The 26,978-nt window shown below is 39.6% G+C and overlaps 1 protein-coding gene across 1 annotated transcript in view; it reads right to left on the bottom strand.

The window, feature by feature from the left end:
• Positions 1 to 288: 288 nt before the first annotated feature.
• The window catches only part of DGKQ (diacylglycerol kinase theta), a gene marked incomplete at its 5' end in the record, with an annotated part of 67,107 nt that continues 40,417 nt past the window's right edge, over positions 289 to 26,978 (bottom strand). Inside the window, 13 exons of the mRNA XM_010175680.2 lie at positions 289 to 575; positions 1,732 to 1,884; positions 3,569 to 3,680; positions 5,036 to 5,182; positions 10,336 to 10,436; positions 11,930 to 12,111; positions 12,710 to 12,858; positions 14,225 to 14,376; positions 21,384 to 21,499; positions 23,149 to 23,187; positions 24,031 to 24,181; positions 24,441 to 24,502; positions 25,667 to 25,721. Coding sequence (XP_010173982.1) covers positions 477 to 575; positions 1,732 to 1,884; positions 3,569 to 3,680; positions 5,036 to 5,182; positions 10,336 to 10,436; positions 11,930 to 12,111; positions 12,710 to 12,858; positions 14,225 to 14,376; positions 21,384 to 21,499; positions 23,149 to 23,187; positions 24,031 to 24,181; positions 24,441 to 24,502; positions 25,667 to 25,721 — 1,518 coding nt within the window. The remainder of the gene's footprint in view (positions 576 to 1,731; positions 1,885 to 3,568; positions 3,681 to 5,035; positions 5,183 to 10,335; positions 10,437 to 11,929; positions 12,112 to 12,709; positions 12,859 to 14,224; positions 14,377 to 21,383; positions 21,500 to 23,148; positions 23,188 to 24,030; positions 24,182 to 24,440; positions 24,503 to 25,666; positions 25,722 to 26,978) is intronic.

Below are 26,978 nucleotides of genomic sequence, written 5' to 3'. Positions count from 1 at the left end.
ATTCTCAGCAGCTCATGTCTTTGCCTTTTTTTGGTTGGGAGGCTACTGTGAGCATTAATTTAAAAAGAACACATTTTCATCTATGGAACAATGAACCAAAATTTATCTATGGAATGATTTTCTTTAAGAAAAAGCTGGGAGGAGGGGAAGGAAGAGTCTTTGTGAAGGTAGATGCGGAAATCTCAGCGTCTTGGAATCTGTTTGGCCTCAGTTTTATACACATGAAAAACTGGGAAATGGCTTATGGAAAAACAACCCAAAGTAAACATTTCAGATGAGACAACTGGTACATAATAGTTATTTGTAACAATGAGGCACTATCTTTGAAAAATGAAGTAGAACCCAGTACTATCAAAATGTAATGAAAGGCACGCTCATAAGCAACCCTCTTCACCAGTTGCCTGCGCTCGGTTTTACAGAACCATCTTGGTATCTACAGTTGGTGTGCTGCATCACTTCTGACCACAGCTCTCCGCTTAGCGTCCTCCTTCAGAGACTGACACGCTATCCACTCTCATCTCTCTCAGGCTTCCAGTTTTCTTCTGTTTCTGCTTGGATTTTTTCAACATATGGACCTAAAATGGAAAGTTTTAAAAGAAAGTGAGTGAGGATTAAACCTATAATATAGTCACCTCTAAGCAGATCTAAGGCAACTAAACTAACAAACAAGTAAAATATTGGAACTGCAACAGAACAACATCTAAGTACACAACTATCTGAAGCACCTATCCTTATAAAGCTACAGGATTAACTGCTTTTTTTTACATAAATATATATACACATGTATGTGTATATATAGATGTATAAGGATATGTATGCGTGTGCATATATATTCATGCACACACACATATATACACATATACACAGACAAGACTATTAGTCACTGACCTGATAGCAAGACAGAAATATTTCTCACTGGAAGGACAAGTTAGGTTTGTTCCTTCTCTTTTTCCCCCTTTCTCTCAGGAAAAGAACAAAGTTTAACATATTCCAAAACATTTGAGGTATCACCCTCTTTTTCACCCATTTTTCCACTGCAAGGGCCAATGTTCTGGTAGCCCTCCTGGTAGGGCTACATATTCTCCAAGATTGCCTGTAGCAACAAATTTCTGTGAGTTAAAAAGGCATCCTATAGGTAGCAGACAAATGTGTAGACTGGTGTGCACAGAATCAAATACCACAAAAAGTTTATTTCACAATTTCAATGTCAACAGAGAAGTTACATTCTTAGGTAGCTGATCCTCTTTTCCTTCTACATACACATTGACATATCAAGGAAAACCGACACCAATGAAGTATCTTTTTCTCAAACACTCTCCTCCATTATTTAGTTTTCTCCTTTGTTGCTCTCTGACAGACCTTCCCTCCTCCAGCACTGCCAGCAGATTGCTTCCTACCTCACACACTGCAGTACTACCAGGGCCCCCATCACTGTGATCTGCTTCAGGGCAAGTAACACTGCCTGCAGATCTCAATACAGGGGAAAAACCTAAGTCACTAGGCTGAAGCTCAGGGACTACTTTTTTAAACACAAGCCTCATCTGAGCCAGTGGAGAGGGCCCTCAAACCATCCTCTGTAGAAACTGCTATGTATTTATCCAACAGTTACCACATCATACCGACTACCTCCTTTAAGTTAAGCATTAGAACACAATAGACAAGTAAGATAATACAGTAATATCCACTGAAAAAACCAAAGTCAATTTGCTAAGACAAACCTACAGTCAATACCTTTGGTCCTGCAGCAGAAATAATAATCTGGCCAGGGGCCTGAATCCAGGGCTCTCCATCAACCTGAACTGGAATTGGCTTTAGCAGTGTCACACGAAAATAAGAACCTTGGGCTATGCGGATTCCTGATCGAAAACCACCTTGGACTTGACCCTGTTAGGAAGTAAAAGCCAGGATATCAATCATGCCAATAAACAGGAGGCACAAATATTACCTGCACTTAAACTGAGTGGATAGAATTTTATTCTCACTGGGCACTTTGAGTTTCAAGTAGAAGAAATGCTTAGGCAAAACCTGCATACTTCACTTAGGTAGTGTTAATTATTTAAGTAAGTGCATGAAGAAGAACTCAAGATACCCCTGCAGGCTGCTGGAGGCAAAATAACTTACACAGTGGAGTCATTTGTACACTCAGGTTGGCCAGGGAGCATGCACTTACCAAGGTCGTCTTTGCCTTTACTTCCTTGCTCCACAGCGTAATACACACATTTTCAAAACACCTGACTCTACACAGACTTTGGCACTGGTGAAACTCAAAAGTCTAAAAGGACTTTACAAATTATCTTGGGGAATGTGCACAGACACCAAACACGGCAGTAAAAAGCTTAACAGAAGACCACAAAACCAGAGCATGGGTGTGATAACGTTTATATTCCAAAGCAATGGGTACACTCCTTGTTACTTCTAACGTCACAAAAAGTTTAGGGATCTCTACCAAACCACTTCTTCTAATGGAACATTTTATATTTGTCTTCCTTAAAAGATCTGAATTACAAAACTGGAAAGCTGGCCAACACCAAAGGTCGCGCTGCACACTAAGCACCCACCTTTCCATTTTTGGTGATTGTATGGATTAGTTGTCTCTAGCTACCTGACCACATATACTTTTTTAGCAGCAGATTTCTTAAGATAGTGAAGGAAATACAAAGAAAAGATAAAAATAACTTGCCATCCCACAGGACTGTGTGGCTTATAGCAGGTCATTGTAAAAACAGATAATACATGAAATAATTAAGTTGCACAAGTTGAGTCATAATGTCCTCAGCAAAACTAGCATACCATCTGGTTCACACAGCATTCAGACCAAGAACAGCTAGCATCAGATTCTCAGAGACAGATGCTGGAAAGCCTGTGGCAGATAATTGTAAAGCCACCTGTCTAGAAGGATTCTCCGCCTTTACTGCGATGAGGTTATGACAAGATTTTTCACAAATACAGTAAATGGGTGTTTTTGTAATATTAAAATAAAATCTTGTTTTCATTCCATGAACCGCTTGGTTTTGACACTATGATACCTGTTACAAGAAAGCTAGGGAATTCCATCATATATATATATATATATATATATATGTATTTGCATTTCATATATATGTGTATACATGTATGTTTCTGGCCTTGGTTCAAAGCCTACTTGAGTCATGAAGCATCTCCCCATGCACTTTGAACAAGTTCTTCACACTCCTATTATTTCTTCTCATTCAGCCACAGGTTTCTTCAGTTTCCACTCCATTGTCTGGCACCTAAATATAGCTCTTCAGGGCAGGCCAATAAACAAGCAATGAGAGGGCAGTCCATGAACAGGCATATCAGCTACAGCTGAACTCCTGACACCTGAACACTTTGTTTACAGACAGCTGACGCCGCCCATGAATTCTGGGTTTGGTCTATAACCATTTCTGCATGACACAACCAGTACCTGAATAAATGATGGCATAACCTTAACACAGACACATACTTTTTAGGACTACCTGCTTGCAATGCACTGTTTGTTACACAGATAAACCGGTCTGAGAAACAACGTGCGTTTCCTCTGCTCTTACCTGGGATGCCAACTTACCATGTGAACGACACCAGTCACACCAACAACCTCCAGCAGGCCGTCATCGATGCGAGGTTTCTCAAAGCGGTTATCACTCTCAGACCCCCAGAGGTCGGCTCCGGACCCCCAGCTGCATAGAGAGCACATCACAGTGACCACCTATGGATGTGCTGTCCGCCACAGAGCACTCTGCCCTACACCCTGCTATGGGCTGCTGGTTCAACAGACCTGAAAAACTAGATACTCTGCTCCCCACCAGCTGGTGGAGACAACACAGCTTTCCTGCACTGTAAAAGCAGGAAGTGTTTTCCTAAAATTAGGAAGACTTCTGACCACATCTTTTAGGAATGAAAGAAGGAGTGAAGTAAGTAGTTTTCATATGAAAGAAAAAGAGTAGGTAAGAAGAAAGTAACTCCAAAGAGTTTTAGTTTGCTGGGAAATAAAGGTGACAGCTACACTAAAACCCTTAACTTCCAAGACTTAAGAACTTAGCACAGATCTTACCAGTCTTGACAATACTCATGGAAGCTACTCAAGAGAAACTAAAGCTAAAACAAGTATCAAGTTTTTATTCCTGACCAAACTCACTTGTAGTTAAGGAGGTATTCCTGCACTTCAGTCCTCTGAAATGCCTCTGACAGTGTTGCTTTTTGTGCAGTACTGACCCTCCTTACTCACACCACTCACATGCATTACAGCATTGACTGCTCAGTACTAATCGTGATCTTTTCTTCTCCACAGTTCTCATGTGCAACATACACTTGTGTGTAAGTGTGTACATGTAAATATATATTTTTGAATAAAAAGTTTAAACATTTTCAGACTAAAATGGAAAGAGATATGGGTAGTCTAAGAGTGTACTTGAAAAAAATAGTATGGCAGCACTAGTTACCTGCTGGTTTTGTGCAAACAGCACATCTAAGGAACTGCTTAGGCACCTGGTTTCTAGCATGCCAGAAAGTGTGTACAAGTTGATCTTTTTTAATCCTTCTACAGGTCACAGTGAAATCTGGTGGGTGGTTCTAACAGCTTGGGGGAGGGGGAAAATGGTAGCGGACAGAAGCCACAGGCCCATACCCATGCCTAGAAAGTCATGCTTTACTATAAAACTGCTCCAAAAGAAGTCTGAAAGACCTTTGGTGAGGAAATAATTCCAAATTACTGTTAGGACACAGAATAAATAGCAAATGTAAAGAGGGGTTTGCACTGGGACAACAAGCACCAGCTTTATGTGGAGTGAGATTGTGAGTTTCAAAGGATCAGGAAAAACAATTTCAAAATGGTATTAAGAGCTAGCTGCTTAGGGACAGTTGCAAAGCCAGCAAGTCGGGCAATAATCAAAAACACCTAGTAACAACCATCTATTAAGGTAGACCATTTAATATTTTATCTAACCATTTCACATTTGATGCTCAAATACCAAGCAGCATTTCCACACCTACAGCCAGACATGCATCCACACAGGATCTTTCCTCTCCTTTTTACCTGGGTATATTAATAAAAATGAGTCCTTCTATACTTGGTAACTCCACCTCATGCTGGTCCACTTGAAGCTTTATGTCTTTGTGAAGATTTCTGGTATGACTTATCTTCTGCAGCCCAACTTTCACGTAAACTCCTTTGTTGTGAAACCTAGGAGCAGACAAGCATCTTGTAACTAAAAGGTAAGGCCCAGCACAGCACTCTTCCTCTTATGTATACCAGTATTGTCCTCTAGCTGGTATATTTGAAGAATTTTTCAATTAAAACCCTCTCCAAATTCTTACAGCTTTACAGCAGAAATGAAGCATAAGCCACAAACTGCTGCTTTATAAACCTTTTACCTAAAGGACAATTTGTGCTGTTGAGGCATGTGGAGATCTGTGAAATCTTATTACAGAAAAACTATCCCTTCTTAAAGCGTTGCTTGAATGCAATGCCTCTTTGAAATGTAAACGTCTGGGCTGAAAAACTGTATTTTTAATTAAGGCCTGGAGGTATTAATGAAACACTCTAAAATGTTTTCTCATGCAATGCTACAAAAATTAAGGCACAAGAACATTTCTGAGTCTTTGCTTTACAGATTGCCAATTCTCTTGAAATACACTCAGATGTAGAAACTTAAACCACTCTTAGTAATGTTAACCTGTGACAGAGCTCAAACGTCTCTAATTTTAGAGTAAAGAAAGATGAGGAAGATTTTTTTTGCATCCCTAGAAATGTCAAAATATTTTAAGAGTAACATAAACAAACATTAGTTAAATACACAGAGTACTTTCTTCTATAATGAAAACCTTTGCATACATGGCCTTCAGGGCATCCTTAAAATAAAAAGCATAAATTTCCATTATTTGACCCCACTAGCACAAGGGTGTCATTGGAATCCAACTCTGCAAAAACGTCTAAATGCTGGAGACGTTCAAGTGGGGAAGACAGCCAGTTTAGCATGTGTGTTATAGTCAACTCTTCAGGCAGAAACTGTTCAGTTCTTGTAAATTATTACACTGGGAATGATTAGTCCTACATGCTAACAGTTTTTTAACAGCACCGAAATAAACGTACCTGATGTAACATCATTTTGCCTGTGCTTAGCACGTGTTTCTACTCCACACTGGGCAATAAGATGCTATACTAAGACAGGTTTGGTCTAATTAGGATACAACTGGAAAGTAATGAAATATTGGTAGGAAACACAATACTTTAATATCCCCAAGAAGTATTAACTCTTGTTGCATGAAGAAGGCAGCCTGCAGAAAATGAAAGACTACAAGACAGTGCCCTAACTGCACACGCACTCCTGAATTACATGACTTCTAAGAAACACTTATGGACAACTGAGGTTCACAGGATCCAGAGACAGTGGATAGAGCACCCCGTGATGCACAACAAAGATTAAATCAGAGAACAGAGAATAAATCCTATCACTCCATTCTTGCATACATATTCCTTTCCTTTTATGCATCTTATTAGGACACTGAGACCAAATAAGAACAGCAAACTGATTTCTGTAACATTACCACACCAATTCCTACCCAGTGGTTTTGAAGGTAACTGAAAGATTTTATGATTAAAATGGCCAGCCAGGCTTGGAAGGGTGATCTTTGCATATCTACCACTAGAGAAAATCACCACCCTTCTTTGCGCATCTACATGTGGGACATGATTTGGGGAGAAAGTGCCAGTGGAAATTGCCAGTTTACTGCTAGCAGTAGGCAATAACATATTAGCTTGCCCACATGGGTGAGAAGAATAAGCATCTCCTAACGCAAACCCTTGGTTAGATACATTTTGCAGACACTAGTTTCACCACAGTTTATTAGCAAGGCAGGAAGGAGGAAGCCATCCTTGGAGCAGTCTCCAACACCTTATTTGTGCTGAAGGAAATCAAGGTTTGTATGAGGTGAGACCCACATTGCAGTCACTGCTGCAAATGACACTGACAGGAATGAGAGGGTGCTACATGCAGGTCATCCATCCATCCATCCCCATGGAGCCAGTTAAGTCCTTGCATCAGCTCAGCTGTAACACTTGCATCATTATGTCGTCCCAGAACTATTTGGAAAGCTCTCTGCAGTACAGATATAGAACTAATATCCACCCTACTGTTCAGATGAGTTTGAGGATTTGAGCTACACAGCTCAGGAATCACCCACTGATTTGCTTTTCTACAGAAGATGCACTACATGTATAGTCAACATTCACATACTACCTGATGCCCCACTGGCTACGTCCATAAAACTACATACACCTTTCCTGAGGGCTATTTGGAAGGTTGGATTGATTCTTCAATTAGCTAACTGAACATCTCAGAATAGATAAAGTTAAAAGATGATCCTATGTAGGACCAGTTTCATGGATTATAAAAGTAAACAAGTGTTTTTTAAGTATTGCAATCCTGTATTTATCCTTGATAGAGCAAATTAAAAATGCCCTTTACTCTTAAAAAGTCTCATGAACAAGTCTCCATGGACTCAGGGAGACACTAGCATCAGGTTATACTGTCAGTTTAATGACCTCTGTGGTTGTTGCCCAAGCAGCAAGCACCTCTGGTGGCCAAAGGAAGCAAGACCATCAGTAGCTGCTTTCCAAGCTTTCATTAAAACTATTCAAATAAAGAAGTCAGTCCTCAAGAGTCATGAAGAAACAAAGTAAGCTGATGCAGAACACCTCACAGCTCTTGCCAGCTGCCATACACACAGAAGGGTAGGTCTGGGAAACTTTTTTTAAAGGCGATGGACAAGAAATCTGTGAGCTAGGCCTTTTTAAATGAACGATGATTTCCCACAAGCAGTAATAAACAGCTGGGTAACATCTCTCAGAAGCAAACCTCTTATAACTGCAGCACACAGCACGGAAAGCTACCAAGCAAAACAAAATGACCAGCTTTTTATCTAAGTCCTGCAATTCAACAAGTTCACCACTGGGTGGGAAACCACCACTGCAAAAGCTAGGAGCCCTGAGCAATAGCTGGCATCTGTTTGGGTGCTTTTCTCAGGCTGATCCTACTGACTGGGAAATAACTTTACCAGGTTCACATACAGAGGGCCCAAGATGGGAAAATATGAGTAGACAGCAGTCATTGTAGCATTTAAAAACCCACAACCAACAAGTCAAGCAATCAATACTTTCAAACCTTCCCCCTACCAAGAGAAAGAGAACAGTATCTGTATGTGCTGCCTGCCAGAGCAGTCAGTGTCCTGCCACTTTTGGGTGGCACAAACAAGATGTTGTCTCTTCTGTTACAGGCAACTCTGAAGATTGCTCCAGGATCCCCTGGGAATTGCAGAATGAAGGCAGTTGCCGAGATCTGTCAGTTTTACAATGTGAAAAAAACTCACACAGCTTGGCACCCAACGATGTAAAAACCATCACTGCCACAACATACACTCTGTCCACTTGCCCTGCCAGGCAAGCTCAGCACTGAGTTCCCTGCAGGGAAGTCATTACTGCCCTGTGAGATGCTAGCCAAAGGAGTCCTGAGCGTGTAAAGAGACTCTACAGAGTGAGGCCAGAGAGCACACAGCTTTAAGGACATTTACCAGTTTAAGGTCTTAATTCAGAAGAAGATTCAAGCCCCCTTTTCTTCCAAGGACTACCTGCAATTTCTGTTCCCACAACCTTCCTGTTCTGCACTCAAGAGCAGCCAGTTCACACAGCAGGAGCTGCTGCATCTGGAATTAAGTAGCCACCCTTCTTAGTTAACACTGAAAGTAATAAAAAAAAATTACTAACGTTGCTGGCAGCAATGTGCACTTGCATATCCTGGGGAAGGGTTAAACCAGGAATTCTAACAATCATTGTCACAGGCAGAAAGGCAACAGTCAAGTGTCAGCACTATTAGCCTGCACAAGCTATTTGTCTCCCTCACTATCAATTCATTATTTCATGTTTCTTTTCCAGATCTTGAATCACAGAAATATACAGCCCTTCAGATTTATAAAAAGCAAAACAAAGCAACTCTTCTTTCCCAGACGCTCTTCAAGACATCCTGCTTACAGGGTGTCCAAATACGCATGAAATACACATGTAAAAGGTCTGCAGGAATGGTACGATGTCATTGCTCACTGCACTGCAGGTGCTGCACACTGTGAACTGACTGAGATAAAGATTCAAGACACGAAAGGCACACAGGGCAAAACAAGTCAAAGCATAACCCTTAAATACATTGGCAATAAGAAAACAACACATTTTTAAAAGCACTGCAGCTCTGCAAAGTCAGAGTAGTGTATTTTAAAGGAAGAATAAACATAACTCTTGCATTATATTAATTATACAAGTAAATCTGCAACAGTTTCATACATCAGAACAGGAACTGCTATACACAAACTTATTGCTTGATTTTACTATCTATGATGTTATTAATCCAGTGGATTGAAAATGCAAACTGGTGCCTAATAGTAACTTATGTATCCCAAACAATGCCCTGTATTATTCAATTTTTAAGAAAAAAACATGAGCAGTGCCTGTAATAATAGACAGCACACTTCAAGGTAGGTAGAATAACACACCGTTGCACTCATAATTGGTCAGATAATATTTTTAATAGTTAGGATTTCCATACAGCGTAGTTGTAACTGAGGGCAACTGAGAGACAATTTAGAGGCCATTTACTCACAAACACAGCAGAAAACAGACAAAAACAGTTTCTATAAGGAAATACTGATTAATAACACAAATGTAATTTATTTTTCTCATCAATTTCAGCGATTATGGGAAGAAGAAAAAGTACTATTATTGAATGATATGCATGTCAGAAAGCAGGAAGGTTTCTTTCCACACCTTTTTAATCACACAGTCTCAGTCAAGATACAGAGATCTCTTTTTATCCTTATTACCAGCACACAGGTGCTACCACAGCACTAAGCAAGGGTGGGAAAGGTACAAAGAAGTTCTTAACAGTCTGTTTATTGCTCACATATCAGCACTGCCCTCCCCTCTGTTAAAGGCTTTGTTAAATAAGATATTTCTACTACCTCAGAATTTCACTGAACTTGACATTGCAGTTATGGGCAAATAGATGTACTGAATAATAATGACACGACTTCAAAAACCTGTTTTGGTGCTCTCTCTTGGTAAAGGGGGGAAAAAAAAACAACCCCAAAAACAAACCACCCAGAAAGAAAAAGAAAAAAAACAAAACAAACCCCCCAAATTCTGGGTCTACCAGCTCCTAGCTAACTTAATTCCTCTCTGTGTCAGCTCTGCCTCAAGCAATACTGTTTGTGGTCAGCTGTAGTATTTCAAGATTATCAGTCATAGTGTTCATTGGAAGTTATGCAATACCACAGTGGTTTCCCCAGGATTACCTGCTATTAAATTTCCCTGGTTCTTCTTCTCTAGCATGATGAAAGTCCAAGCTCAATTCTGCGTCAATGCCAAGACCACAGTAATTGTTCATCTGTACAATCTGACAAAAAGAATTGTATTATTTCCTCCTTATGTTTATAAATGAAGAGGTTCCAAAGTGTTCAACAAAATCAAGCTTTGCAGATGATCCTTCCAAGTCATTTGCATCTTGACAGATTCTGGAAAACATTTTCCAGAAACACTGCACTAAAAATAAAGCCGTACAGACAACTGTTGACATGTGTAGTCATTATTTCCAATTATGATCGGAGTGTTATTATTATCAGAAACTTCAAAATTTAAACTTAATTGCAAGTAACAAGCATAGTAAAGCAGAAATAAAAACAAATGCAGAAATAAAACCACCCAACTTCTCAAAGTGATTCTATGCAATAACTACACAAGTTGCTGAATACTAATGCCACTACTATTTCTTGCGTCAGCCATGGATTTATCATTACATCATTGGGAAGATGCTCTTCCTTCCTTTGGAAGGTGACCAGCTTACTCCAGATGAGTGAAGAACTTAAGATTTGCATACCAGTTGCATTTTAAATAGTTGCCTATATGCCAGCCTCAAGTTCCTACAGATTTCAACCACTTCTGCAATTAATTCTTCCTTTCCATGCCAGCTTATTACATAGTTTTTCTGTCCTAGTTCTCGACTCTCCCACTCTTCACCTTTAAAAAGCAGCTTAGGCACGCGGGACAAATCAACCTCTGTCTCCACCAAGTGAAAAATAGCTGGAACCTGAGCAACTTAAATCCTCCAACTGACACATAATGCCTAGGATTTTCCAGCGACTGGATTAAAATCTTAGACAAATGCTACTATTATTACAATTTCCTACTTATTTTTTGCCACCCCCTTGTCCACTTTCTTTGTTTTGTCTGAAGATAAACAGAACCAGGATTCACGTAAAGCTCTGAAGTCACCATCTACAACTGACAATTTTATTTTCCTAAACAGAAACAAGTAATACAAACCAAGGGACAGGGACTTTCACTGCAAAAAAATAAAACAGATGCCAAAATAAAACAGATGCCACATATACATATACGCAATGGCAGTAAGATAACAGAAGGATTTTTTTTTTCCTGTACACCCTAGCAACTCAGTCATTTTTTAGACTGTTACAGGAAACATAAGAGCACTTTTTGGGGGGAGGGTTGTTTATTGGTTGACACTCCAGTTTCACTAGTGTTCTGGAAAGTGTTTGGCATTCCTTCAAAAAGCTTTTCTTACTTGAGAAATAAGTTTCTTTCTAACTGAAGCAAACAGGTATGACATTGTCACTTTAATCTTTCATTAATCCCCTATCAGATACTTTTTACCAAACAGCTACAAAGTGTGTTCTGCAGCCAACCAGTCCTATCAAAATTGAAGCACTAGATCCAGATGTACGATGTGTTCACTAAGGAATAGCTCAGTAAGGCCGAAGCTCAAAGATACGTGAGCAATAAAAGATTAAACTACATTAACATCTGTCTTCTTTATGATATTCACTGGAACAACAGTTTGTAAGAATCAAATCCAAATGGTGCTCAACTCACCTTTGGAGGCTCAGGTTCTGCAACACCATTCTCTGTGCCTTCAGCTGGCTCTTCTGCATCCAAAAGGATAGTCCAGCGATCCATTAGAACATCATCTGCCTCATCCACGGAAATCAAAATCGAGTAGGGGTCCTCCCCACTGTAGCCAGCTCCCCAGCGCAAGACCCTCCCTAAGTCATTACCTGGGCAATAGTGAAGAACCCCAAAATATGACTGCATATCATAAGTTAGCTAAAAGCATCAAAAAGTGCATCAGCCCTGTTCTACAAATCAAATCACAGTACGGTGCTCCAAACAGGTCACAGAAGTAGTTAGATTGGACTGAAAAAGTTAACAAGCACAAAACATATCTAACATATATAAAAATTGTCATGGTTGCACATGTGCTCAGTATCACGTAGAGATATGCTGTGTGATCCAAAAGGTTTTCACACAAAGTGATAGAAAAACCTATTATGGAGCTGAGACGTTGGGGAGCAGCTGAGTTCACTGGTTTACAGCAAGGGCTGATGCATCTGTGGCTGTCAGGGGGAGAATATTTCACTCTCTCCAACACCTGCCCACTTGGACACACTCACACTAACACCTCTGCTGCTCATTTTTCCTTCAGAAATCATGACTGACATTTCCTTGAGAAGCTGATATTGTATTGCTCTCCAACACTGGCCAGAATGGAGTCTTGGCATCTCTGCTGGAAAACCAAGTTGTCAGATAGATAAATAAAGAAACCTTCTGGAGGACTTTTGCCCTCAGAAGAATGGTGCTGACTGTGATTCTCACCTGTTCCTAAAGGTAAGATAGCAACTGAGGGCTCTGAGCACACCAGCTTGTGCCTGATCTCCTCCAGCGCACCAAGGACCCAGCCTACGGTGCCATCACCTCCGCACACCAGCACTCGGAAGGAGGGGACTTTAGAGAACGTGTGAAACCTCCATTGGGAAACAAAGCGAAGGGGAAAAGACATGTTACAACATAGTACAGGAAAAGCAAAGCCTCTCGATATGCCATTCAAGATAACAGATTATTATTGGATTTTTTCCCCACCCTTTGCCATCAATTTCAGGATGAATTTCAAAAAAGTGAATGGAAAAATGGAATGGAACTTTTAGATAACAAAAAGCTGTTGGAAAAGAGTGAAAACCAGATTCTTCTAAGATTCTTCACAACTAGAGTTCAATTGCTAATTGCTTCCTTTTTCACCAAAGACACAGAGATCTAACTATTAATAATTTCAATGTGAAAATCTCTAACTCTAAATCCTAGTGGAGATGTTGATTAATGCTCCTTTTTTTTTTTTTTTACTTGGTACATTTTCTTCTTCATAATACTATTTTACTTATCACTTTTACCCTTTGTGGGTTTTCATCCTGCAAAGGAATTCTTATTTCCCACTGCACAAGGAACAATGAACAAGTGGAAGCATTTTGCCATACAGCTACAGAAGCATTCCACATCCAAAACAAAATGAATTAATTACTGAAGTTGTAGCTTGAACTGCATTAGAAAGACAACAGAATTATACAGTTCTGATAGAACTATTAGTTTGTGTAGCTTGTTTTTCTTGCTTCCTGCATAAGCTGAATTTCTCCCACAAAAGCTTTTGCTCTGAAGAGCATGTCATCACAGTTCTTTGTTAAAGCAGTGCTGAAGGAACGAGGCTACTCTGAGTAGGCTACAATTATCACTTTCAGTTTTGTGAAGCTGGTAACAAAGTGGTGTTGATTAAATCAAGTAATCGATTCCTGCCTCCCTACAAGCACATTATGTTCTGTTCCTTGTATTTAGAAATGTTGCAGCTGTGATCAGGCAGGCCCTGTTAATTCTGCAATTGTGGCCAAGTTTCAAGAATCAAGATAGAAAATTTTATTATACTTTCCTGTTAGTTCCCATGAAACATCAGAGGAAATAAAAGCAAAAACGAGCCCTCATCAGGCAACGTGACATTTCTCTTTCCATCCCCATTTGATTATAAAATCTTTTTATTTTTAGTAATTATGAGATCTGTGTTATTGTAAAGTACATACGACTTTCCCAGGACTGGACTCTATTAGACTTGACACAAGCATATACATCAGGAGCTACTCTATTCTCTTTTCTTTAGAGAACCTCAAAGTTTAATAAATCTGTTTTCACAGTGAGAACCAGTCAAAAGGAGTGATCCACTGCTCTGGTCTCCATGCACAGAACAGAAGCAATTTAGATCTTCATAACAAATGAATCTGATCCATTCTTTCAAAAAAAAGGAAAAAAACCAACATATATTTAAAAAAAAAAGTTAAAAATATGATGACTTACCCAGGCAGTGGGCCACCATTGGTGAGTTCAAAGACCTGATGTGGGTTTAGCAGCTTTCTAAAACTGTACAGCAGATCCCGACCTTTTAGACCACCACTTTTTGGATTCACAAATACAAGAAGTGGGCAGCAGTTCTGTGGTATCTTGGAAGCCTGAAAGAAGACAAGAAAAAGGGCTAGGCAAAACCATGACTAGGCAGGAAAATTACTACTGCATCTCAGAAATATTTCCTGATGCTTCCTAAAAAAAAAAAATCCAGGTTTGATAAATACAAAGATTCAATGCCCAATCAATGGCCAGGTTAGCTGCTGATCTTGTTTTTCTGGTACCTGAAGTCTCCTTAACATACTCCAACTACACAGCTGAGCCTAACGTTAAAAACAGAGGCACTCCAAGTTGTACTTCATACACGTTTTCAGTAAACAGTCTATACCAAAGAACAGTGTGAGGGATAAGGTACCTTTTAGAGTCATGTACAATTCAAACACTTTCCTTGCAAAGAGAAAACTTCTCCCCAAACCAACTGAAATATTTGTCTTAAGTTTTGTGGTCATCTTAGAATACATGTTAATTTACATTTCAAACTGAGAGTGTTCAGGGCAGACACTGGCATGCCCCTCCCCATGAAATAAGAAGCTGAAAGCTTCTTTTAAAAATATGTATTTAAAATTTTTTCTTAGGAGGATCTGGTGCCAGTATCTCATGATCCTCTCACCTCTACTGAAGCTGCTGTTGAAAGGGCTCTCAAAGCACAGACATGCGGCAGGGGAGCCTGGTGCCTGTCCAGAAACCCCTCTAATGGAAGCCACTGCACATGGCAGAGGAGTGATTTCCTGGGGTACTCCACAGACTGTGCAGGAATGGTACCTGCAGCCTCACCAAAGGTGAAAACTTCCAGACATGAGAAGCAACCCCTTGGGACTGGTTTTCAGCCAGTCAGCCCACAAATTATTCCATAAAACAATTTTTAATAGTTATAGAAAGATCAGAAAATGCCAGCACACCTTAGATCCATCCTGCCACAGGGCTGTGGGGCAGGTACACACCAGAAAAGTCTGCTGGACATTTCAACAAACACGGTTCAAAACAAAAATGTTTGCCACAGTCCCTAAATCATGGTAATTTGTATTAAGGAATTGGACAGCACTCAGGGAACAGCAATTTGTCATGCAGCTGACAGGATAGATTCAGGGAACAGAACAACAGTGCTAAATATAAATCAATTCAGACAAGAACGACTGAGGGGGTGGTGAGGCAGCAGCATGACCACAGCATGCAAACATGCAGAGAGATACCAAGAGCTACAGAGGGAGGAGACAGCGCCCAGAGAGCCTGTCAGCTGCTGTCTATGAGCAACCACTGGAGAGCATGAACTAAGGACAAGAATGGAGAAATCGGGACAAATTAATGAGTAAGTTTGTGCAGAAGCAAATTGAAGTCTGATGTTGAGATACCCCAGATCATTATTGACCCATGAGCCGATCTGAATGCTTAAAAATAAATGATTGTTTGGGGCTTCCCAGTATTTGAGAGATTTCCCCAAATTTTGCTTTCCTAAAAGAGCTGGATGCTAATCCTCTGCAAGTCACACTCTGCCAGATGTGTCAAGATACTCGCATACACATAAAAATCCTTCTCCTCTGAGGCACAGCCTGCATGAGAAATGCCCTCTGCCATCCAGTGTGACTCGCAGGCGCAAACAGAAAACACACGGGAAAAGGAACGCTAACCAGGCAAGAAGGTTGGTAGAGCAGGCACACACTTCTCCTCTTGCCCCTTCCCTCCTCATCCTTTAGATTCTACCAGAGACATTCAATTTGAAAATATGTGTTTTCTCAAAAACAAACAAACAAACAAACAAACAAACCACAAACCTAGCCAGACAAGGTATATTTTGGCCAAAAAAAGAGCCAGAAGAGCATAAAAATTTAGTTTTACTGGGAAAGTTTCACTGCTGGCAAAACAACCAGGTTGTCGAGATACAGGCTGCAAAGCTCTCCACACAGCTTTCTCCAGAGCAACCACCTTCCTGCTTTTCTGCGATGTCTGTTAGGTTAAAACACCTGTTGCCTCCATATTCAGGCTTTGTTGGAACAGGGGAAGCAATTATTCAAAGTATGCCCAACACACAACAAGGGTAATATATTTATTTCTGTTAAGCACAGAAAGCATATTTGTAGCCAGCAAAGGAAGTCTAAGGGAAACAATGCATGCCACTGTCACAAAAAGGAAGGATTTCTTGAATTGTAAGGTAAACAGCTCAAGGATCCACAAATCCCAACAAGTGAAGTGGATTTCCTCTCCTCAAGCCATCACAGACCTTAATAAAAATAGTAAGCAGAGCTCTGGCTTTTTCAGATGTAAAGCCCTCAGTACTCCATCAGTTCCTGCACCATCATCTGCCATATCCCATTATGAATGGTCCTTTGAAAATCCCACAAGGGAAAGGCAGAGCAGCTCTAAAAGGAAATGCCATGTCCCTTGGGGTAACAGGGCAAACAGTTCCCTTCCTGCACTCCGTGTTCCAGCTTTACTCTGCCCTACCTTCCCACCTGACCACTTCTCACCTCTTCCTCTTCAAAGCTTTTTTACTACCTAACTTTCACCTCCATTCACTTCAACATTCTGAACACTACAGGCTACCTGAAAACTCAGGCTTGGTCCAACACCCAGAAATTTGTCGGGTTTTAAAAAGGGGGGTAAGGGGATAATAGAAAGAAAAAATATTCAGTTCTGCAGCTTGAGGTAAACAAAAAAATTAAAAAAGAATGAGAGAAAAGAAACCTACCCAGCATTCAAGTCAAACAAATACCTTACTTGAGTGTGGACAAGAACATTTGATCGCCTTTTCTTCAGGAAATCAGTTTCTAAATATACTGGTTTTGGACATTTAAAAGCAAAATGTTGAACACATGTTCTATATTACTTGCTTTTACAGGCAAGTTCTTACACACTGGGTTTAAAACCAAATAACTAAAATAATTCACAAGGAACTTCAGGGAATCGCAATGATTTTTGTGACGTGGTAAGCTCCAAAGCATTCAAAAGCACAGCTGTGTTTTGGAAAGTTGTCTTGAGATCCTACCCATGTAAACATATATTGTTGAAAATGTATTTACAACTTCCATAAAACTGCTATCTAAATTTCCTAATTGTCAAGTGTCAATATTGTAAAAAACAAAACAAAACAAAATGTTTATTCTGAATGCTACGAAGACTCAAAAGTAGCGATGGGGAATGCCTGGAGGTTAACAGAATATCTGTATGCAGCATAAACTGAGCAGTCCTACCTCTCAAAACCACCTTTGTTCAAGTATCTTCTAATGTAAATCCCTAATAATGCCTATTTAGGACTAAATGCATCTATGTAGAATAAACAGTATTCTTCCAGAAAGTGCTTAGCATTACAGTTAACTTGCTTCCTATCATCACTATTCATTAAACCTAAAGGAGTAAGAAACACTAGTAAATCCCCAGATAAAAGCCAGCTTCTAAGAAAACAATTATTTTTCAGGAGGGGTTAAAAACTCCACAACAGTTTGTACAGCAGAGCAGGGCTGCTGCTTGCTTTCTGAAAAGTACACACACTCTGTTACAATTACAGATGGTCACAAGGGCAGCACTCTGACGCTGCAGAATTTTTTTTAATCCCTTAATAAAGCCCCAGTGGAGACATACGAATGAGTCTGTTACTGGGCAGAAGGGGATGTGTGACTCACAGCCTGAGGACTCCGTTCCCCTTTAGCACTGGCTTCAGTGCTCTGCTTGAGGAGTGAAATCTGCAGAGGGGTTTTGTGCTGGCTGGTGTTCAGGAAGGAATTTATTGCTCCTTTCTCAGAGACAGCTGAAGGAGGTCGTGTGATTTAAACACAGTCACTGTGAATTGCTTAATTTGTCAGGATTAGCACAGTGCGACTTCAGGCTGGGGCAAGACATTTACTAACCACGCTAATCCTCTTTCTTTGAGTGTACTGTGTAGTCACATCGCACAAGGAAGCAGAACAAGGTGTTCTGTGCCACAGGCCTGTCAGCACGACAAGCATGGCACATCTTCCAGGGTGGTGGGCTGTCTCCAGGAACTGCAGAAATCTCTGAGTGGTAAGTAAAATTCAACATTTGCAAGCAGACTGTCTGCAGCATCTCCCATGTGCAAGGACTAACAATGCCCCAAGTGCAAACTTTCTTCACCCTGGCCAGAAAGCAGTCACTGCATCTGATGAGGAATGATGTGTTCAGTGTCTCAACGCAACTGGAGCAGCAGCTGGGTCAACACAGCAGGAGCTTGAGCATTTCTTTACTTTTTGGGGAACAGCAGCAGTGAAGGAGGGGTGGAAAGTAACCTTTCATGGTGTTTTGACTAAGAGCGTCATTAAAATATCTTGCTTTTAAGTTGGACACAGTTGTGCGAGGAATTAGTCGAGTGAAAGAAACTGAATGTTTCATCCACTTGGGAAACTCCCACATCTTTTTCTACTACTCTTAAGCAACCTAAATACAGTCCATCAGAGGACACTCCACTGGTAAGTGTCATTAGTGATAAAGCCACAAAAACTTGTCACTTTTGTGCTGATATTGGCTTCATACAACTCTCTGCTGACTTCCTTGTTTGCCAGTACTGCAAAAGGAGTTCTGGTAAATTAGCTTTCAATTCAGACTCATGCCCACAATGTCTTTCATCTTCCCACGCTACCAAAGAGTGATACCAAACTGCCCATCCAGGTCTTTATGCACAGCAGCAGAGCAGCTTTGCCAGAGGCTGTATGTTTTTCACACTTCAATTAAGAGAGTATTTTCATTTATTTGAATACTGTGAAATGAAAAAGTGTTTAATTAAATTCTTAAAAGGCCTGAGATCATGAAACAGATGATGAAGCAGAACAGATCAACACATCTAATCAGACTAATTTCCTAATTTTCTAATAAGCAGTTAGTGCAAACTGATTCTGTATTCATACTTCTCAGTAATGACAGTAAGAGGATGAATTGCTTCTGGTAGACCTGACCATGCCAGACTAGAACTAGACTTCCTCCTTAGGAGGTGTATCAGACACAGAGTAAGTGAAGCCCACCTTCGGAAAGCAAAGGACGAGCAACCTGCTAACCACCAATTTACTTCTGTGCTTTTACTGACTTTTAAGAAGGGTTGGTTTGTTTTGTTTCTGTGTTTTTTTTTTTAATTTAAGTTGTAATTTGGAAAAATAATTTATTAATAGAAACACTGTGGCCTTTGTTTTATCACCCATTCTTCTTTTGAGACTACATATTAGCCCTTCGTTCCCAATTTCTTTGTATTTCACCCACAAGGGGACTGTCAAACAGTGTAAACTTAATACTGTGCTCAGTTCCTGTGAAAGCATTTCCTGGTGCTGTATTTAAATGCTCATATATAAAGTATAAACAAAGGCTAACAGTATCATAGGATAAAAGGATAATCTAGGTTGGAAGGTACCTTAGGAGGTCACCTAGCCCTAGTCATCGTTACCCCAAGCAGGGTCAACAGTCACTGATTAGTTTACCCAGGGTAATTAGTGCACAGCATAAGCTGGGTGCCCAAAGCACATATGAACAACACTTGAAATATTATTTAGATTAACTCTTGGTTCATTTCAGTGAGATGACCCAATATAAACAATACATGCTGAAATGGAAACAAAATGTATGTGCACATGTACAGCCCCTCTCTCCTTCCAACATATTAGAAATTCATCCCCAGCAGTCCCCTGAACTGGAGTTTCTAAAAAATATCTTACATCACAGAACAGATAGCATTATCCTCATTTTCCTTGCATCAAGAAATTCACTTCAAACATACCTAGTGTCAGAAAACCAGACAAACATAATCAACAGAGTGTGTTTAACTTCATGCACTGTGCACCAAATCTAGGCTCATAATCCATTTGCCTAAAAACTACAGAAAACAAGCATTGAAAAGCAGTCCCATCTTCATGCTGCCTTCTGTTTCTGATAACAGAAATTCGGAAACCTAGTTTGGATGGGCAAGGACCTTGGTTTCTATGAATCTCACAAAACATAATGCCTATGCATGCACAAGAACAGGGCTCTCAATTTTTTTGGAGTGGGGAGAGTTTTTAATCTTGCCAGTTTGAAATAAGCACTGCCACTAGTATCCACTCATGTAAAAAAGTAATTTTGTGTTCAGAAAACTCTGGCACGCATAGCACTCTTTAAATGGTAAAAGTACGCATGTGACTATGCAACTATGGCAACTGACCTTGAGACCCTCCCATGTAAAGTTATTCCAGAGTTCCCACTATTTATGTATATTTTTCTAAGTTTTCAAGCTTCTGTTAAGTTCTAAGAAGTCAAACCAAGACTCTTCACTTGCCACAGTGCAACTCCAGAAAGACAAGTAACTGCAAGATACACAACAGCTCAGCAGAAAACAACTATGGCTTCCGTCCTCTCTTTGGGACAGAACCTACGTCATCATGGTTAAAAATCACTTTGCTCAGTGAACCATTTCCCTTTTTTCACCCTGAATCCGCTTTCTTCACATGAAACCTAATATTAAAACAAATGATTCACAGGAAAGTGATTTGTAACCATAAAAATTAATAAATCTGAATCAAGCCTGAATCTGTGGAAAGACTCTTGCACTCCGTCTTTCAAAAGACTATTTTCCTCTGAAAACCACAATGCAGCATTTAAGAATGGTCAAATGCCCTCTGCTACAGAATGGGGGAATGAAGATACTGTAAATGTGAAGATTAGCAGTAGTACTTTAACTCATGGTTAGCAAGGAAACACATTTAGTCTCCAAAATAAAGTTGTTATAAGCATTTTAAGGCATGCCAGCTAAAACTAAAAGCCCACCTAACTTTTTGATCACTGAAAGAGATAAAACTGAAAAAAACCCTTTATTTTCTCCCCTTTATAGTTGTATAGTTATACAGTTGTATGGTTGTACAGTTATTCCTGACAACTTAACAGTAACAGGACAAGTGACTTAACTCACAGGGGTACATCATAGACATGAAGTACAGGCTCTCAAGTATTTTTTTTTTTTCATCACACTACTTACAGAAACTCACTGTATGGCTCCTTTGAATGAAATGCTTTTTTGTTTACTTTCATCAGAAAAAGTCTTAAGGGAGTTGTTTTCCTTTAAAGACATTTAAAAATCAAACTCATCTCTTACCATAACTTCAGGAATCACAATGGCATTCAGAGGCTTGTCATTGACAGTTGTATCTTTAACTAGCATATATATTCTTTCAGCTTCAGAAAAGCATGAAATTTCAAGTACAACAGCACCTGTAAAAAGGCATCAGAACTATTGTTTGTATTTTCTATTATTATTAGCAAAACAGTATCACAACAGAAGTTTACTCAGTTTACTTAGGATATTATTCAGTAAAAGTTACTCTGTGACATTTATGGTTGTTGGTTATCAATGAATTGGGCTGTTCTGTTTATTAGGCCTTCCTTCATACCCCTCCAATTTTTGTTAAAGCAAAGCAGTTTGAGGACAATAAGAACTACAGCACTGAACTGATGCATATTTAAAGACTTCCTTTGGGCTTCAGAAGTATGGCCTGTTTCCATACACTTTATCATAACTAAGAGGCTGTTCTCCTCATGTAAAAGTGACAAAGCTATCAGGTTTCATTTTGTATCTCATTATTAGAAATCCAGCAGTTACATTCATTGACAATATCTCAGTAAGAATGATTACAAGCAAAGATTTGGTTTGAGAATCAACTTAAGATCTTTATCTCCGCTTAGGTCCTGTATGGGGAAGTTGGGGAAGAAGGGAAGACAAAAGGGAAAAAGAGAAGAAAATAAAATACTGACAAGTTAGTTAGAAGTAAGTTACTTTGTGAGGAGGAAAACAGGGCAGGACAAGATGGAAGCGCACAACGGACAGCATATGAGATGTAATTGATAACAACCTGGTTGCAGCCAAAAGTGGGAGTCAGGAAGTTATCAGAAGCATAAAAATATTCAGAAAGTGAAAAAACACAAAGAACAAAGAAGATCACATACAAGCAGAAACATCTAAAAAACCCATGCAGGTAAACTTGGTTAAGTGAAGCTGTGACATGAGAAGAGTATCTCACAAAAACAACTATTCACCAAATACGAAAAGGAGAAGGCACATCTGAAAGCTTTATGGTTTTCCTTATGAAAAGTCAGTATTAACTAGCCACGTAGAGACAGTAAATACACAAAGGAAGCACGCATCAGTCTTCAAAACCATGTTACAGAAAGATTCATTTAGTGGTCATGGGAAAGTTAAGTCTGCCAAAGGACGGGAAACATCTCAGATATGGACACCTAAATGTAAAAAAGATAAATTCAACACTTTCAAGCACAGATCTCCACATGACTAAAGCTGTACTACAGTGCACCACTGCACCAAAGCTGCACAGAGCCACTGCTGCTCCGGCTCTCAGAAGCTTCATGCATCTCTGACCTTGCTGAAATAAAATACATACAGCAAAAGCAAACCAACAGCTCAAAAGATGAATGCAGAGACAAGTGTACTGATTTTCTTCAGACCTCCAGCCACTGAACCCCCACTTAATACTGTGCTAGGAAACAGTGACTGTGAAACAATCCCATCAAGTTCAAAAGTAGCACCAAATTTTAGTATTTTGGAAGTCAAAATAAAGAGAGAGCAGTGGTGTTAAGACTATTCAGCTGAGGTACAACTTCAAAACTCGTAATTATGATGAAATATCACCACTTTCTGATACATGAGGCATGAAGCCAATCTTTTTATTTTTTTAATCAAGTAACACTAATCCACTACTCTTCATAAATACAGTGTGTTACGTTCTATATGAAGGGCTTTTTGCTTATGCAGTAAGACTAACATACTCTGAGCTTAGAGCCTCTAGTATTAGGCTGTAGCTCTGAAAATAGACATTGTTTGCAAGACTAAAAATCTTAATGCTTACCTTGTGCTTGATAAACATGACTCACAGATACTACATTTGCTGCAAAGGGTAGAAATATAAACACATAAAACCTCGGGTACATTTAGAGCAAATATTTAAAATATTTTAAAAGTTACATAATTATAATATAAATAAATATTAAAAGTTATACAAATATAAGGAGAACCTCCAGCTAACACTTTCCCTTTCCTAAGTTTACTTTGCAAGTTAGAAAAGCTAAACTGATTTTCATAAAAGGTGACTATGAGTTCTTTCTAGCATTTAAAGTTTAATTCCTCTTGAAGTTATATAAAAGATTGGGAAAAATGCTTCGTTTCCTGAAACAAAAAGCATGATGCATTCCTGTTTACAGAACACAATGGTTGAAAGAGTATAATGAAAAATCAATTACATTTCTTTGAAAAAAGAAAAATAAATTATTTTCACAGAGTGCTTGTCTATATAAGTGTGCACACACTGCTCATACTTCTCCATGACCAGGCACAGAGCTCGTGAACAACATGGAGGGCAGCCCATGCAAAAAATGTCAGAGGTTAATAAAAGCGAGCAACATTCATGCACAGGGCATTAACCTGCACCACCACAGTTTGAATGGTGTAAGGTATGTATGATTCACTTCTAAGAAGTGATGCTTTTTCACTAAAAAAAAATAAAATAAATGGTACAGTCACATATAACTCAAGTAATGTAATAACTCTGTGAATAATGAGCTCTCACATCTCTCATGCAACCATGAACACATTAAAAAGAATAAAAAGGCCCCCTGTGAGAGTACAAGGCAGACTGATTTTTCAAATAAGGTCAGAAAACCTGGAGCAATAGATGGTACTACATTTTATTCTGTACAAGTGAATATATCTCAAAATGCACCTGTTTACTTACTTTTGATAGCTAATTCATCCTTGAGAATATTTGTGTATTCTTCAGAGGAAAGCTGAGGTGGAAGGCCACCAACAAATAAATTTACTCGTACAATGGATTTACTGTTTTCCACAATGTAAAATCTTGTTTGATTCATTTGACGTATTGAATTCTACCAAAATAAAGAAAAATAAATGATGTGACATTTGGCAAAAAGCTATCATGAAACAGAACCCTAAATAGCTATGAACTTGGCAATGAAGTTCTCTACACCTAGAGAATATCACAAACAGAAACATACTTCAGTCCAAGCATTTAGTTTCTGAAGAGACGAGCCAGCTGGGGGGAGCAACTGATTACTTATATTTTCTGTAAGAAAAGGGACTCCCTAAGTGCTATAAAAAAGGATCATGTTTCTTCTTCAGACTTACCTTTCTTATGTCCTTGAGTCTGTTAAGAATCAGTTCCTGACTGTCCAAGACCATGCGTTGAACTAGAGACAGCAAGAACATTAATCATGTTTGAAAGCACTCATAAGTTATTATCAGGCTCAATTAAACAAAAACAATGCAAAAAGTATTAGGGAAAATTCACAACCTTGCATACAACAAATACTGCCATAAAGGACCACACAGACCTGAACTACTCATTATTCAACAGAAAAAACACTCAGGTGCTTTGAACAGTCTGATTTTGTTCACAGTTCTTAAACACCACCCTCCTTTTAAGAAAAGGCAGCAACAGCATGAGGCCACTCAAACGACAAGCAGTACTTTGGTAACAAGCTAACTGTTTGACAGAAGACTTTAAAACTACATTCCCTGACAACTACAGTAATAAACAACTTCTGTACTTTATTAAAATATTAAAACAATTGAGACAACTTCCAGCTAAAGTGAGGTTGTAAATGGATGCTTTAAAACACAGCATCAGAAATCAACCAAGGAAAGACATTCATGAGGCTACAATAACCTTATAAAAAAACTTACTGATAATGGTCACAAAGAAAGCAAACTGTCAGGCCTGTATGTGAACTACAAAGATATTTACTTGGGTGTGGCCAGGGCATCATCAGACTACTTCAGTGGCTTTATTTATCTCTCCATGCAGGCTTACAAATAATGAAGCACAAAGGCATGTGAACTTGGAGAACATCAGCTTAGCTCCTGCAGGATCACAAACCTCTTGAGCAATGCTAGGACTGTGTATTTCTGTACTTCATAATGCATACACACATACTCATTGGACTATCTCAGGAATCAAATTTGCTCTCGTGTGGGGGTAGTGTCAGGGGGAAAGAGGAGAGAAGGAAGGGAGCCAACTGAAGTTTACAATTAATCTTTACTAAATAACTGCAGTTAAGAAAATTATGTCAGTTAAAGGCAGCTCTCCAAAACAGGGCTCTGTCCCAAAGTGTCGATACCCACCAAAAACCACTAACAAAACCTTTACGTGATGATGTAGAAAGAGAAGGGAACCATATTCCCACAGGACACACAAGATGGAAAAGAACCAACACCACTTCTGATTATTTCAACTTGATGTTGAACTTTCATTTGTGAAGGCGTTTAGTGTAAAAAATTAACTGTGACTGTTTTAAAAGGGAAAACAAAACACCTAGAAGATCAGTTACATTGGCCAATGCTCCTTCACTTACCTTGCTTACTGCCCATAAGCACTTCCACTAATTTGAAATTTTGTAGGCACTCCGTCTGCCAAAAGATGAAACATGTAAATGTAGTTTCTGAATGAAATATAATTTTTCCAGATGTTTACATTAACGTTATGTTATACACTGTGCTCACAGAGCATGGTAAATTAAACATTTTTTAAATCAATCACTATGTTCTTCCCCTAAACAACTCCTCCCAAGCCAGGAGTAATTTTCATTTCACACACTCGGCCTTGCCCACCGCGTGGCGGTAGCTCAGTGCCGTAACACCACGACGGCTGCCTCGGCTGCTACGCTTCATAGCGGTGCTTTAGGAGGATCAGATTTGGCGTTTGCCAGCACCAAAGATTTAAATTGTAAAGAAAACTTAGAACATGACGGCGGCGATAACACCAGCAATGAACTTCTCCTCAGTTGCCCACATGGCCTCAGGCTCCCGTGCCTTTAACTACATTGGCATCCTTGCTGCCCCATGGTGAAGAGGCAACTGTAAAGCACGGTTAACTCTATCCCCCTTCAGTGACCAGCAGCTCAATGAGAGTACTTCCAGAGTGTCCTTCCAGAGCAAGTGTGCAGGACTGGGAATGAACCTGCTCTTCGAGACGATGGCCCTGGAACCAGGCAAGGCAAAAGCAGGCTGACCGGTCTCCATCTTCTGAAACCGATGGAACAAAATCTTCTTCATGTGTGCCACGGTCACTTCTCCAAACTATACTGCCAGGGACCACCAGAGTCCCTCACAGCCAGACAAGAAAAGTAGGCACAGCCAAGAGTTGAACCGTTTACTAGGATTACTGCAACTCTGGAAACACATGATACTCAGGATTGAGAAGTATCTTAATGTTTGGCCTTAAGACCCAGAGGTCAAACGATCTTGCTTTACATGTCATGAACAGGGGTGTTAAAAGCCTTAACAGCCTACGTATGCTTTGCCTGAAATTTGATGAGAGCGACTTGGAGAGATCTTCAGCACAGGCAAATTATGGATACTAAAACCAGATTTCCTGTATGTGCACCTTCATATAGAAAAAAACAGAAAACCCTTTAAAAAACTAACAATATCAGAGAAATTGCAAATGAGTCAAGGAATTAAGTCTCTTACTAAATAAAACTAGCTTAAAACTAGCTCTCCAAATACAGAGATGAGAAGAACTTTCCTAACAGAGTACCTGACTATCCTGTTTGAACCACAGAATCGTAGGGGTTGGAAGGGACCTCTGAAGATCATCTAGTCCAACCCATCTTGCCAAAGCAGGTACATCTAGAGCAGATTCCACAGAATCAGGTTCAGGCAGGA

The sequence above is a fragment of the Antrostomus carolinensis genome, unplaced genomic scaffold (assembly GCF_000700745.2).
Source record: "Antrostomus carolinensis isolate BGI_N321 unplaced genomic scaffold, ASM70074v2 scaffold119, whole genome shotgun sequence".
NCBI classification, from domain to species: domain Eukaryota; kingdom Metazoa; phylum Chordata; class Aves; order Caprimulgiformes; family Caprimulgidae; genus Antrostomus; species Antrostomus carolinensis.
Note: the sequence above shows the minus strand (reverse complement) of the source record. Positions and strands in the feature narration are given on the sequence as shown.